Genomic DNA, 15,007 nt, shown 5'->3' with positions numbered 1-15,007 from the left:
AGTTATCCCGCCTTCAAGGCCATCGCGAGTGGATATTTCTAGAGGTGTGCTATGAATGTGTGGTTGTGTCAATGGGGTGCTTGTAGGGAGAAGAGGTGCACACCCACAAAAGTGGAATCTTACGTGCATTCACAAACCTCAAAGTATGCTAAAAAAAACGAATGTTAAGTCAGTACCGGATGTGATATGTGAAAGTGTATATAAGTGTTTACAAATGGGCGGAGAAGGAAGTGATGAGTTGTGGATAAATATGTTTCGTGAAATTACATTTTTGCATGTCTGACTTATAACTCCATGTCAGTACATCAATTGTGAGTTTAAGTGCGCCATTTTTTTTGTATCATTTGTAATTTGTGTGGATTTACACCTTTTTCTGTGAATACCATTTTCCTTTCTAACTTTACCCTCCAATGCTTTTGTCTTCGAATATTTAGATCAGATTTTTGCAGATGAAATGTAAAAAAGTGTGATTGATTTTTTTTAGCTAAAACCAATGCTGCCACGACACATCGGAAACAAACACCCATACATTACGCAGCCAAACATGATGCGGTGGAGTCCCTTAAGGTGTTACTCGAAAATAACAGTGACGTCAATGCCCGGGACTATAAGCACCGCACCCCCTTGCAATTGGCAGCTGAGCTGGGTAAGAGACATGAAAGACATAACATTACCTTTACGAATATTCATCTAACTAAAAACGTTCACATGCTAGGTACTTTATGATTGCTAGAACAAACTTGTCCATACAACCTAGTTTGCAGATTAAACATAAAAGTTCAACTTCAAATATGTTTTTAAAAAGTATTAATCATTTTGTACATGTGTATTCCATGAAGGCTTTGAATGCGTTTCGGCATGGTGAGTTTGGAGAAGATGTTTTTTTCAATGCATCTATTAGCAACTAAGCCATTATCAAACATGCATTTAAAAATAGAATTTACAATAATAACACATAGAAATTCATATCAAAGTCACTCAAATACAAATATTTCATGACTAGATAAAAAAAATCATTATACATTCTTAAAATGAGACAAATAAAACCCCTCAAACATGTACACATCGCTCCCAATACATGCTCCAGACGTTTGAGCGTATGGCCCTTTGGGTATCATGTATGCGATGGATGGGGATGCAGAATAACTCTGACACCAAATAATCGAACCAACTCAGGAAGATGGCAAAGGTGCTCTTTTATTAACAATTATCTAAAACAGGGAGTTACAATGGACATCAACAGACGTTCGCTCAAGCTCTCAGAGCATTTCTCATAAAAACATCCTGTATGCAACAAATACATCAGATGTGATGTCATACTACGTGGCAAATAAGAAAAACCTACAAGGGATTGTGATACGCTCAAGGGGAACATCTAAGTATACTTTCTATAAGGGCTGGGATTGTGATTGGCTGTCTACTGTCAGGAGGATAACTCATGCCTACCTCTAAAACATGTCATCTTCAGAAACATTAAATACACAGATTCTCATTGGTCTTCAAACTATAAGGCCCTTCGTTATACGGACCTCTATAATTGGTTGGCATGCTCGTGCCATGTCTGGAACATTCGGTTCACTTAGCAGCACGGAAGCTCACACCCAGGTTCCAAGAAGTGGACTTGACTTTACCTCCCCAACGAATTAGACCAACATTTCTGATCGCCCATGTCTTCTGCCATGAAGATTGTCTTTGAATTTGGCCTTGCATAGTATTCTTGTCTCTGGGAATAAATGGGAGTGCAGGTTTTCACCATCATTGTTCTAGGACTCCTCACTCAACTCTATTTCCATCCTTGGCTTACGTGAGAGGAGACCACGATTGGGTCAATTTTGCAGAATTAAGTGTCATAAATTAATAAAACTTGGCACGCTTGGTGTTCTTTCTTTGCACCTTAACAAGGATGATTCAGCTTTACATGTTTACTGCCTTCAAGAATAGTTAACGATCTTGGATTGGCTTGGTAGCTTTGGTACCAGGCCAGACAGCCTCGCCATTTGTTTCCACAATCTCAGCTTATTCTTGCTGCCGCACATTTCTCGCCTTTTCTCTATGACTGTATGTTGTGTTATTATGACATGATGTGATTTGATTTATAAACAAGTAGAGGAACATGTAGATGAAACAACCATTTGTACACAGATGCTGTAAAATGTATTGAGGTGAGGACTAATATGGGTCAAAACAGGTCTACCAATGCAATTCGGGCATAGTCCGTCTTCAGGGTGACCTTGTTTATAAATCAAATCACATCATGTCATAATAACACAACATACAGTCATAATAACAAAACATACAGTCATAAGAAGCACATGAGATATCAAATGAAATATCCAAAATAAAATGAAAATAAGAAAAACACAATGAAAGAGCAAAAATCAATTACATGTGTCCATGTCAACAACTCGTGTCAAAATATCGAACCCAAACATATCCACAAAAGTACATAAAATCTCTCTTCAGCTGCACGCTTTCTGCCACGAGAGAAAAATACATACATCAAAATATAGTTTAAATGTGTGCCTTTCTATAATCAAAAAGTCTTCTGTTATCGTAAAGAGCTTGTTACCTGTGTTATTAAAAAACGGCTGAACCAACTTTAAATCATCCAAACAGGCCATCCTCTTACCAACACGCCAGTAGTGGAGATGATGCAGGCATCTGGTGATAAAGGAAAAAATGAAAGAAGGGAAAAAAGGAACGTGTCACAAGGTTTCATCCAGCTGTCTATAAAGCATACTTATTGTTACCAGATGTTGCCCCCTTAAGAGGCAAGCAGAGGGAGACCATGTGGGAGGATGGTGTGGGATATGGGAGGATTGGGAGCAGGAGAGTCAGTTTGCAGTTGTAATCCGAATAAAGCAGACGTTCCAATTTCACTCCGGTGTCGCATCCTTCTTCCATTAAGCCATCCGGCCTAACAACTGGTGACAAGGACGGTCTCCCATGACAGAGTCTTCCATCCAAGCCGGCGGGTAAGTCCACCACGCCAGCTGCACAGTCCTGCATCCTGGTCTTGTTGCGCTGTCCGCGCACTCTCCATCCCACAGCATGACACCCAATCCCGGGTCCTGTCAAGGGAACGTTCCAGACACTCCCTGCTGTGTGTGGAGCACACAGTGGGCAGCGGTCCATTGTGCGGCAATCCGCCAGCGGCCGTCCTTCACCACACGTGCTGGAGCATGTCAGCTCATGCAGAGCCATCAGGTGGGTGCCTCCTCCTCCCTCTGCCGGCGATCCCGCCAATAATACGCGCCATCTCCTTCCCATATACGCCGTTCCAGCCTCCGAAAGAATAAAAAAACAAACAAGAGAAAGACAAAAAAAATAAAAGACAACATAGTCTTAATGGAAAGCAAGCCAGGGGGCAAAACACCACGCTAAGCACGCCCTGCCCTGTATCTCCCCATACAGGCCGCTCCGCCCCACAACATCAAGCAGTGCCTCCTCATACAGGCCGCTGCGGCCCACAACAAGTTGTGCCTCCTCCTCCACTCACCACAGGTGATCCAGCCACCACAAAGATGATCCTCAACCAAGGGAATCTACACTACAGTGGGACAAAGCCCAAAGCAACCAGGTGCCACCCTGCAGCATGCCCTACCCATACAAGACGCAGAGAACAGCACAACTCAGAGTGAAGAGAGACACACCCCACATGCCAAGTGTCTCCCAGGGTTCCCATGGCTCCCCAGTGACAGCGCCACCACTACCACCATGCCAGCAAATCAGCAAACACCCCAACAGCCACACCTGCCACAATGAGTGACTCAATGCCCTGCCTCCCCCTACCAGGTCCACATCCACAGCATGGCGCATGCCGCCCCCGTTCTCCATGACCCCACAAACAGACAAAGGCCTGAGGTGGGTTGAATGGTTAGATGACTTTAACAACTTTATAAAGGCAGCAGGTGAAGAATAATCAACAAATCTACAAAATATGTTTATTATCATTGTTTGTAGTGAAATCAAGATGCGCGTCAGGACCATTCCCCAAGAGGAACAACCAGACTTCACTTTGCTAATAGCTGCCCTAAAAAGGAAACTCGTGATTGAACCCAATCGCGACTACGACCGCTACATGTTCAATCAGTGCATACAAAGAGTGAAAGAGACAATAAATGAGTACATCACCCGCCTGAGAGTAAAAGGTGCACACTGCCAATTCCACGCCTTCTCACTGTACGAAGCCCAAACCCTGAACAATCAACTACTAAAGAAAACAGTCTCAATAGATGAAGTAAGCGAATTGGCAAGAATCGATGGCAGGCGGCCCCAGCACTAAGCAAAACAGAAGTGAGCTCATTGCAGCGGTCCAACCCATAAACAGATGATCTGGTGTCAGGAGCACCATGCCATTCCACAGAGACAGTGCTTCCACTGCGGGATGGCATTCCCGCACTCGGGGATATGCGCCACGCTCTTGCAAAAATGCTGCAACTGCGGCAGAGAAGGACACTTTCAGTCTGTTTGCAGGGAAGGTAGGCCTTTTCCCACTCCACAAATGTCTCCAATACCACAAAGCAGAATAAACACTCCTCAAAACCCTGCATTCCAGATGAGACCCTACCAACAAGGACCAAGGCAGTACGTAAAGGCTGTGGAAGAGCACCACCCTGAAGAATATTCCCAAGACTATGAACCCTATGACCAGGGCCCACACCTCGAGGATGAATATGACGGAACCCTGCAAATGTATCAGGTTCACAACATACAACAACAATTTGAACGCCCCTACGGAGGAGACGACTACAATCAATACTTCCAAGATGAGTACGTCAACCTCATCCTAGATGACAGGGAAGCAAGAGAAGTGCCCAGGATAGCCATCCACATTGGCGATAGACAATTCTGCTTCCTGGTTGACTCTGGTGCCACCGACAACATTATGGGGGAGCAAGAGTTACTGCAAATCCTCGAACGACCGATGCTGGCCAAAACCAGCTCATGGATCTTCCAGTGGGGCACAGCCCTCCCCTCCACTCCATCGGGCACTTCAAGCGGCAACTCATATACAATGAATATACAGTAGCCAGGTTATTCACGTAGTCCGAAGCCCAACGAAAGGGCGATGCCTGATGAGTTACCATACCGCATCCTGCCTAGGACTCATCAACATTCACTTCCAGGATTGTGATGTAATCCAGTCGGTTGCAACGTCAGGTGACAAGAAGTTGAGTATATGTATGATAAACAAACTTCTCTCTAAGTTGCACGGACCTTATAAAATAATAGAACGAACGGGAACCTGTACATATAAAATAGCCCAACCGGACAGAAAACAGAAAGTCGACATAATCCACATAAATCTTTTGAAAGAGTGAAAGGAGAATCCATCAACCACCCATGCCAACATACTAGCCTGTCTGGTTCTCAGAGATATAGATAACTTTGACTTAATTCCTTCCTTATCTACATAACATTATTTATATATATTCATTTCCCAATGTATTCTCGGAAGAACCATGAATAGTAAAAGGAACACCCAAAGGTAATCGGACCTAATTGATAAACTCGGAACAGCCAACTATCTATCCACCCTAGATGGACAAGGTGGGACTTTGGAGCACAGCACACGCTCAAGCTTTGTCAGCACGAACCGACAGTTCCATTCCAGCTAGCACAGTACATGCTCAAGCTTTCTCTGCACGAGCTGACAGTTCAGTTCCAACTATCAGGTTCATTCGATAGTAAAGTTTTTGTATTAAAAAGTGTCTCTTGCGTTTGAGGCCTGATGTATCCAGCAAACAAACTCAAAGTTTTACTTCACATATACTTTGGGTGATGGCTTAATCCCTGGGTCCCCCTCTTCTGGGCGCAAACCCCTTAGTAATTATATTCAACAAATTCACAAGACAGTTCCCTTCTCGGTGAACTTTGGGTGATAGTTTTCCACCCCTGGGTCTCCCTCGGCCAGGCTCGGATCCCAAATGATAAGGGGGGCGCTTCCCTTTCCCTTGTCTTGCAATACTTCTCGCGTCACAAAACTTAATGGCCCTCATTACGACCCTGGCGGATTTTTTCCGCCATCGGCGGACTTTTCCGCCATGGCGCAAAGTCCCTTTACGCCATGGCGGATGGCGGATTTACCGCCCCATTCCGAGGTTGGCGGGGCGGTAAGTCCCCATTGACCCATTTACCCTTCCCCATTCCCATTTTGGCCCCATAGGGCTCAATGGGAGTGGGGAAGGTGTTAATTACGCCACCGTACACTACGGTGGCGTAATTAACACCGAGGTCCCATAGCGCCATGGATTTTTACGCCCGCAAAAAGCGGGTGGAAAAGTGACCATGGCGCTCTGGGAACTCGTAGTTGGCGGTAAGGGGTCGGCGCAGCTAACGCTGGCGTAAACCCCTTACCGCCAGGGTCGTAATGAGGCCCAATGTCTTTTTAAACAGGCTTTCGAGCCTTTCCTCTCGTTATCGGTTTCCCTCTACAGGGTTCACTCTCGCTGACTTTTCCGATATAGAGTTCATGTATTAACTCTTCACCATGTGGGATTCACTTCCCTTCGTTTTTGTAATCATCTGCCGGTCAAAGACTTTTGACAGTACAGAGGATTTCACAAGAACCCTGTATGACCACTTCGACCTATCTTCACCTCTTCCTAAGGCCTTCTGGTTTTGGTAGTCTTCCGACCATTGGTGTAATGATGCCTACCCCCGGAGCACCAGGACAGGCCCAGCACCCCCGGGAGCAGGCATCATGCCCTCGGGTAAAAGCCCAGCTGCCCCTAATAGGGGCTCTTTGGACTTTGTCCTGGCGCCTTTGGCACCAGGCTCATGTTGGACATCAGTCCTGGCGCCATAGGCGCCAGGCTCATAAAAGAGGGTGTTTGGTGCACTTACCTGGCGCAGACCATGCTGCATGAAGCCTCAAGCCAAATGAGGCTTAGGAGGGACTATTTTATCAAAGGAACTATTTTACTTGGGTGGGGACCGTGGAAGAATACTTACCTGGAACTTCTTCCAAGGCTATTTAAACCACGCCCGGACTGCCACACGTGCTTCGCGTTGCTCTGCATCTAGCAGCTGAACGCTCACCGTGCCTGCTCCTGCATCTTGCCTCCAGCCACGCCCGCCTCGATCTTGGGATACCTGAAGGGAAGGAAGGGAAGAGAAAAGGTGAAAACCAATAACTTAATCTAACTTCCTACCTGTGTCCGGAACCATCACGCCAGCGATCCTGAAGATAGACATTCTTTAAAAGCATCGCGCTACTTTTTGCAGCGCCGCGCATCACTCACCTGCCTCGTGGGCTCTTCACTATCCACCGCGACCTTCTGGGCATTCCGCCACATCTCTGCACCTGCAGGGGAGAAGAAGAGACAAAAGGTGAGCAGGAGGAACAAATGAGGAAAGCCTGATTTTCCGTCACAAGACTTACCTGGCCATATTTGACGGAACCACTCCTCATTTCGGGTCGGTGCCACTTCTTGGCCTGGTACCGCACCCCGGCCCCTAAGGGGAAAAAAGAAAGACATTACTAGAGGGATTCAAAGACATTTAAGGGGATCATTTTATCACAAACTCACCTGAGTTTATCTCCGGCAATATCCCTCGAAGCATCACTTCCACTCTGCACCTGAAAATAAGGACAGATCGCAGGTTAAGAAAAGCAAACAAAGAGAAGACTCTACTCTGGAACTTTTTAAACTGCATACTTACGGCATTTCGCCTTCCGAAACCAGTGAAGTAACTGGTCAAATACGCGCCCCTGCACCAGAAGCAGGATGGAGAGCTCATCCATTCAAACATTAAGGTGAGCCTTGATTGGGGATTTCGGAGGTGGTCAGAGAAGAGCAATGAGGAGGTGGGAAGCAATCACAATACTCTGCAGACAGTTAATCCCCTTTCTCCACCTACAGAAAGATTTTTCTACGGGCCAAACAAGCCAGATTTGGGGGTCCAGTTCAGTCGGTGTTTCGAATCCTGCGCATCACGCTTGAAGAGGTCACAGCAATCCAGACCAGGTCAGCGCATCCGTGGGAGCCAGGTGAGCGTTACAATTGGTTAATTGCCCAAAGTAATCCTGCCGCAGCACCCACATGGTGCCGGCCTCCTCTGTTGGTTTATCCCCTCTTGTGCTTTTCTTCTTTTCCTTCAACACGGTTCTGTTTCTTATCGACACTCCCCTCGACTCACTGGCAGTGATGAACTGCTTGTCTTTGGAGTCAAGGTTGGTACCACTGAGACAAGCGTCTCTCCCCGGCTTGGCTATCAGTGGAGGAGGGTCTCATGTACCGTAGACATCTGCTGCAACACATGCTGGCCTTTGTTTGCGGTCTTATGTTTCCATCTGCAGAGGTTTCAAAGGCCTGGACCGGAAAGGGCAAGATCACTTCTCTCCTTGTCACCCTCTCGGTATTTGCCATCTTTCACCTCGTCTTGAACTGCTGTGTTGAGTTAGCCTTCATGTCTAGTGGTCTGCCTTATTCGTATTGTGCTTTTGTGCTCCACCTTTTATCCGTGTGGGAAAGGGAAAGGCCTGTCAAGTGTGCGTGATTCTGGTCTATTACCTGACTTTGCCTGACTCTGGTATTGGGGCATATCAGGTAAACGGCCCCGGTGTTAGTCCGTTGTCTTTCATGTTGTACAGAAGTGTTTGTGTGGAAAAAAGGGGGGGGGTTTGGAATGTCCTACGTGGTAGGAGAGGAAAAGGTGTTGAAGGAAGATACTGCATCTCACTCGTCGGTGTCCCACTCCCACTTCCCAAGGTGCCCCCTTCCAGTTGACCCTCCTTCACTGGTCCACCCCCAGGAACTGGATCCAATAACAATGGCCGTGTCAGTATAAAATGAACTTTTTAGTTTGTTAATTTCAAACCTTCGAAGGCAAGAGAATTTTTTCAGGAAAAGAGACTTGACCATCGATGTTCTTGGAGGTTGAGAGCGGAACTTTCATCCCATGCTGGGGAAGCTCGAGAAGTGTGCTGTGCTCTGAGGTTCCACCTTATCCCGTATTCAAAACGTAGGGAAGGGAGACCCTGACTACTGCATCCTGACACATTATTTGTGAACACTTCTTTCTTTCTTATGAATCCTATCCCACTCTCTTTTTGTAATTAGAGTAAGGAGTGGTAATAGGTTTTTCTTAGCATAGGCCCTTTTATTTGACACTGGGACTGCCTTATTTTGATTTGATGGTCGAAGCTTGCTCCCATTTTAGATTTAGATTTAGGTTACACGTTTATCTCACCCACTTTTGCAGTTTAATAAACACCCTGGAACTGTGATCACTTGTGTCTGTCTTTACTATTGCCACCATGAGTTCCTTACAGGGTGCACTAGGTGGTGAGAAGTAGTGATCAGCTAAGGGTTAGAATTGCACTAGCAAGATGGCATTAAGCACAGCATTGAATGTGAAACAGTGTTAACAGAGGCAAAAATATGCACTGGCAAATAGCCAGTGGCGAAGGATATTTTTCTCTGGGCGTATAAGAATTGATGTGCTGTCTAAATAGATAGAATTGAGGTGGCAAGTGACTAGTGGAAGGTTGGCTAGTAGATTGCAACTTTAAACTTTGCCCCCCTTGTATTAGGAGTCTTTTACAAAAGAGAGATGGGAGGTTGCATAACGGCGCACCCCGCAGCAGTGGCTGTCAATGTGATTCTCCCTGAGCTGGAGGCACAGTGAGGTCAGGGAAGTGAGATGTAAGTATGCTGCAGAATAAACGGTAGAAGCATAACGGCTCACTACGCGGCCGACAGCGTGGACTGTCAATGTGAGTCACCCTGAGCTGGAGGCTCAAGGAGGTCAGGGAAGGGAGACCTAAGTATGCTTTAGAATAAACTGTCAAAGCATAATGGTGGACCAACAGCGTCAGCTATGAATGTGGTTCGCCCTGAGCTGGAGGATCAGTGAGGGTGGCTGTGTGAGCTGTTGGATAATCCAGAAAGAAGCTAAGCGTGGCAATGTCAACATTTTGCAAGGGTGCTGGTTTCTTAGCAATCGGGCACAGACTCAATTCTAGGAGTGACCTTGTATTATGAGATGGACGGGATCCACCTGTCGGATAGGGGCTGATACCTGTTTTTGCTGAACTTGGAGGATGCCACGAGAGGGCAAGGGTGTGAATAGTAGGCCAGTATTCGGCAGCATTGGGGGTGGCAAAGGAGCGGAAACCCCTTTTTGCTGTGGCAGTAACTCAGGCACTCGAACAGGGCTGAAACTAACCTCCTGAGGGAGGTTTAAAAGGACCAAGGGTCACTGGCACTCTGGTAGCAAAACACGGCGGGGGGTGCACGTTATAAAGAGGAGGGGCAGCCCCCGTGGTCACAGGCTTCTAGCTCGGGCTGGTGGAAGAAGAAAGCATAATAGTACTTCATGCATCCCATCAGCGGCGCTGGCCAATGTGTGTTGCCCAGACCAAGGCTATGGGAGGTTCGGGGAGTGGTGGCCGAAGTAGGCTGGAAAGGAATGGATAAGTAAAAGAGAGCTGACTGGGAATAAATGAAGGAACAGAGAAAGGTGAAAAGGGGGAAGCCAAGGAAGGCGTAAACAGAAAAGTGCTGCCGATCGTCTGGGATTGTAATAAAGTGATAGTGTGAACTGTGTATAAATAAAGTGCAGCCTTGTTATGGCACACATGAGGAAAGCTGGTCTGGCCTCAGTTATTTAGCTGAGGGGGGCTACAGTGGGATGTTATGTCTCTTGACAGGTGGGGTGCAAGCAGTGCCGGACTGCCCATGTTAAAAGACCCACACTCTAGAGCAATATTGGGGAAAGCTCACCGTTCAAAGCAGAGAAGCAGTTTCAAATACCGTCGCTCCTCACGATCTCACTGTCACAAGGTAGCGGAACATGGCAGCTTGGTGGACACCGACCTCCACAGCAGAACACCAAAACACTGTGCATACACCACGTGCTCTGAGAGGGAAGGTCCTTTTGAAGTCCAGACAGCAAAGAAAGCCTTCCAGGTAAAGTCGCAGAATCCAGAGTAAGGTCAACTGCTCTGCTGGAACATGCGCACAGAAGTATGAAGCCGTTATGGCGTGACAACGGCAAAGGGACGTTATGCCTACTGTATACTAAAGATTTGCTTCTCCGGATAGTTTGGACTCTTTGGCATTAATAGGTTTCTTTGCCCTTTTTAGCTTCATCTCACTGTACACTTGTGCTTTATTGCTACTTATGGGTGCAAAATGAATGCTAGAGAGTTGGGTGACATTTTAAAGAGGGATACATATAAACCCGTGTTTTGGCTATATTTGCACAGGCATTGGGGCCCCTCGTCAGAGTGGACTTTGGAGTCCCTTGGCTGTCTGGTGATGCCATTTGATTTTGCGATTCGTGCTGTCTGAATGCTGATGTATGACAGGTGCTTCCTTCTCATATTTCGCTACCTTGTCACTTTGAATGGATGTGTTGCAAGCAATGTTCTATTTGTTTTAGAGCTTATTTGCTGGGTTATCTAACAGCTCTGAGAAGTAATACAGTTGCATGGACTGCTACTCCAATGCTACGAATACCCATGAAAAGGCTCCAAATGGGAGACAGATGACTGTTTAGTATAGATGGAGTAATGGTGTGAAATGACAATGTGGGGCCAGTGAAGTATTATGAATAATGGGCAATGGTGAATTTTGAAAGATTCAGCTTTCGTTTGTTTGCATTTTTATACCAGTGTATTCTTCTAGTCAGCATGAAAGAACACGTTGTGTGTGCAACGGTTGAACCCTAATATATAAAAGAATGTTTTTTGCAGGCAAAACGTTGCATACACACTGGTTGTGGGATTCTAGTTGCATAGAGGAGGGAAGACAGTGTGCATCATAGTATAAACGCGTTTATTGTATGTGATTTACAGTGATAGTGAAACAGTCTTACTGTGGGTTTTCTCCAAATCTATATGTTTTGAGCTTTTCTCTCATGTCCAAGTGTTGGGATAACACATCTTCTTACTACCAAATATAAATGCACTCAGTGATTTCACTTATGGAAGATGACATTCTAAGTCGGTTCACATGGAATCCAGGTTCTCGACATTTTAAGCTTTCTTGAAGGGAAATCACGATTTGCTGTAGGGTTACTCAGAGCAATGCCAGAGATTAATAGTTTCAAAGCTTTCAGCCATCACTCCTTGTGTTTAGCTTTATTCAACCCAAGTGGGACCGGTGCCCAGACATGGTCCCGGGGCCTGCTGGACCTGACGACCCAAACTGGACCTCAATGGTGATATCCAAAGAGGCTGAAACATGCCTGGGGGTGATTGTGGTTTGGTGCAGGAGGGTTGTTACTAAGCAGTTTGGGCCGGGCTGGCCCTGCCGAGGGGAGACCAAGCCTGATTTGCATATGGTCTTTCTCCTTTTTGTAATGGTTTGGCCGGCAAAGCACAATGGTCTGGAAGGATGCCTGCAGCAATGCCAGAGGTTAAGGAACAGACACAGCAGAACTGACAAAGAACTGTGAAGATGGAAAGCAAATAGGATCTCTGATAGCAGTAGGCAGAGAAGTGGGAAAGAGCGCAGAAATCTGTCTTGGGTTCTCTGTTAGAAACGGGTGCGCAGCGTGGCTCAGAGTCCATTTACATGCAGTGCTGCTGGTGGGGAGGGCTAGTCAGTCCTTTTTATGCTTGTAGAATGTTTTGGCACACTGAAACCACCTTCTTTGAAACTGCACCCTGAGATCTACTGCACACTCACTAGGAGTGCGTTTGGAGTAAATCAGAGGTACTCACAGTCACGTCTTTGTGAATGTAATTGCCCTCTCCAGGTTTAAGTCAAGGGTAAATCGCAATAACTTATAGTAGCTTGCTTGTGCATCAGGACCTCTGTGTGTATTAAACCACATCGCAGTTTAAGGCCAGAGAGGGATATAGCAGGAAGTGCTTGCTTGCACCAGCGGATTTGCACACTTATGGACATTCTTGTCTTTCTTGCTTTCACAGATCGCAGTGAATCGGCTCGCCTCCTTCTGAATGTCAAGGCAGATGCTAGCGTTCACGACCACACTGGATTATCCTGCCTGACACTCCTAGTAGTAAACATGCCACCAGTAGTAAGTGCAATTACGCTTTGGGAGAAAATGTTTAGCTGGAAAATTAACACATATTTGTTAATCACATATTTCGATAAATCATTATTTAAACATAACCAGCGTATCACTTGCATATTCTATTCAATCATAGAGGCTGAATAACTTCCAAACCATATATCTTGAAAAAAAAAAAAAAAAAAGAAAATCTTATTGTTAATACTTCAAATGATAGCCTACTACTAGGACAACTTGTAACCTGGAAAATATGTTTCATTCTGTTCCTATTTTTGTTATTTCTAGAATGCAGTGTAGACCAAAAGCAACAACACGCTTTACAATCCATTCCTTAACTAGTTGAATCCAAATGTAAGAGAGTAGAAAGAATTATAATATATAGGAAGCAAACACCAAGGGGTCGATACATGGAAATGTGCACAGAAATCCTGCAAGGGCCTCCTGCCGTGAAGGACACTGCGCGCAGAATAACAAATGCACGCCCTACGTATTCATGGAATTCGCTGAGCAAAGTAATCATATCCGCAAGTGGCACCCGAACGCCTTTGACACGCCCAGCGCAAAGCATAAACAACCAGAACAGCTACCTCTGCGTGCTCCCCCAGACACGAATACATGCACCCATCAAACGGTGCGTGGGGTCCCCCGCAAGCAGGCCTACATCTCGGGGACCCTGCGCAGGGTCACCCGCACCTGTTGCGGCAGCCCAACAATATGCATTTAAAAATTTGTGACTCAGTTTAAACTCAGAAAATCTGTGTGCAAAGCCCTACAAACCATTCCTGCACCTAGCTACACTGCATACACGCACCTTTAAGTTCGATCAGAACCCCGGTTGAGTACAAGTACCCCTAAATCCGACATGCAAACCCACCTCCACATTACAAATCCTATGCACAAGTGTTGTTACACCTGCCTTTGGGTGGCGTTGTGATCAAGCGGCTTGTGTGGCCATTTCTATGTCGAGAGGCTGCGGGGGGATTCCATGAATACGTGTCGTTTGGCTCAAACGTGGGCATGCAAGGGACTGCCTGTGGGTCGTCCCTCGTAACGCCCAGTTTTTCGCATGTTCTTCCTCATTTTCTGAGTTTCGCCAGTTACCAGCCCTCTGTGCAAGCCATGCCCACGCTCTGCGTGGTGTCTTCCGAAGGCACTCAACGGCACACATTCGATTCCATGAATCGACAAAGAACATTTTGCATACAGTTTGTGCAGGAAATAGGGAACTTGTGTGCCAAATAATTCCATGAATAGAGCCCCAAGTGTGCTCTTATTAAAAGTAAGTAGGCATTTCTCCACTCATCGATATTGGTTGTAAGGTCTGATATTGATTGAAAATGACACATTTAAGAGCACTGCGTTGAACTTCAATTGTGGCTGTGGGAACTTAAGGCCAGCAACAACAGCTGATTATCCAGACCTCATTGATTTCAGCTGAATTTGCCTTCACCGTAGGTGAAATACTGCTTTTTTCATGAGGGGCTGTCTTCTACAAGAGGACTGCTAGGTGAGCAGGGGACATTTAGCTTCATTATCAATATTACACTTCCTGAGACTCCATTATCTTCGTCCACATCTTTGAAAAATGACTGAAAAGTGCGTTGAGTGGAAACATGATTTCATATATGCCCCAGTTTATCGAGCCCATGTACACAATACAGAAAACGAAAGAGGTGATAGCTGGAAGGTTTAGAATGCATTTAAACCTATGGCATAGATAAGGGCAACCCTCCATTCCGGTGTGCTTTAGCCTACCATGATAACCTGATACCTATTGCATAATATTTAAGATACAAAACAGAACTGCTTGCATAGTCTTCAACCGTGGCGTGTCTATTTTGCTAATAAATCTATCACAAGTGGTGTCTCACGAGACAGTTACTTTAAATATTAATTTTTAAGTGCTTAAACATGGGCCATGGATCAGTCTAAGCAATTCTGTGATTATAGCATATTGATTAATTCATAGTAAAAAAAACTGACAGTAAATCAACATATAGCTATTAAACAAGGA

General features: G+C 45.7%; 1 protein-coding gene across 1 annotated transcript in view; it reads left to right on the top strand.

Moving 5' to 3' along the window:
• The window catches only part of LOC138498349 (transient receptor potential channel pyrexia-like), a 738,095-nt gene that overhangs the window by 18,260 nt on the left and 704,828 nt on the right, over positions 1–15,007 (top strand). Inside the window, exons 4-5 of the mRNA XM_069622140.1 lie at positions 485–646; positions 12,890–12,999. Coding sequence (XP_069478241.1) covers positions 485–646; positions 12,890–12,999 — 272 coding nt within the window. The remainder of the gene's footprint in view (positions 1–484; positions 647–12,889; positions 13,000–15,007) is intronic.

Source organism: Ambystoma mexicanum, chromosome 5q (assembly GCF_040938575.1).
Source record: "Ambystoma mexicanum isolate Mex_15411 chromosome 5q, UKY_AmexF1_1, whole genome shotgun sequence".
NCBI lineage: Eukaryota > Metazoa > Chordata > Amphibia > Caudata > Ambystomatidae > Ambystoma > Ambystoma mexicanum.
The sequence above is the reverse complement of the archived record's forward strand: the minus strand, read 5'-3'. Positions and strand labels throughout refer to the sequence as shown.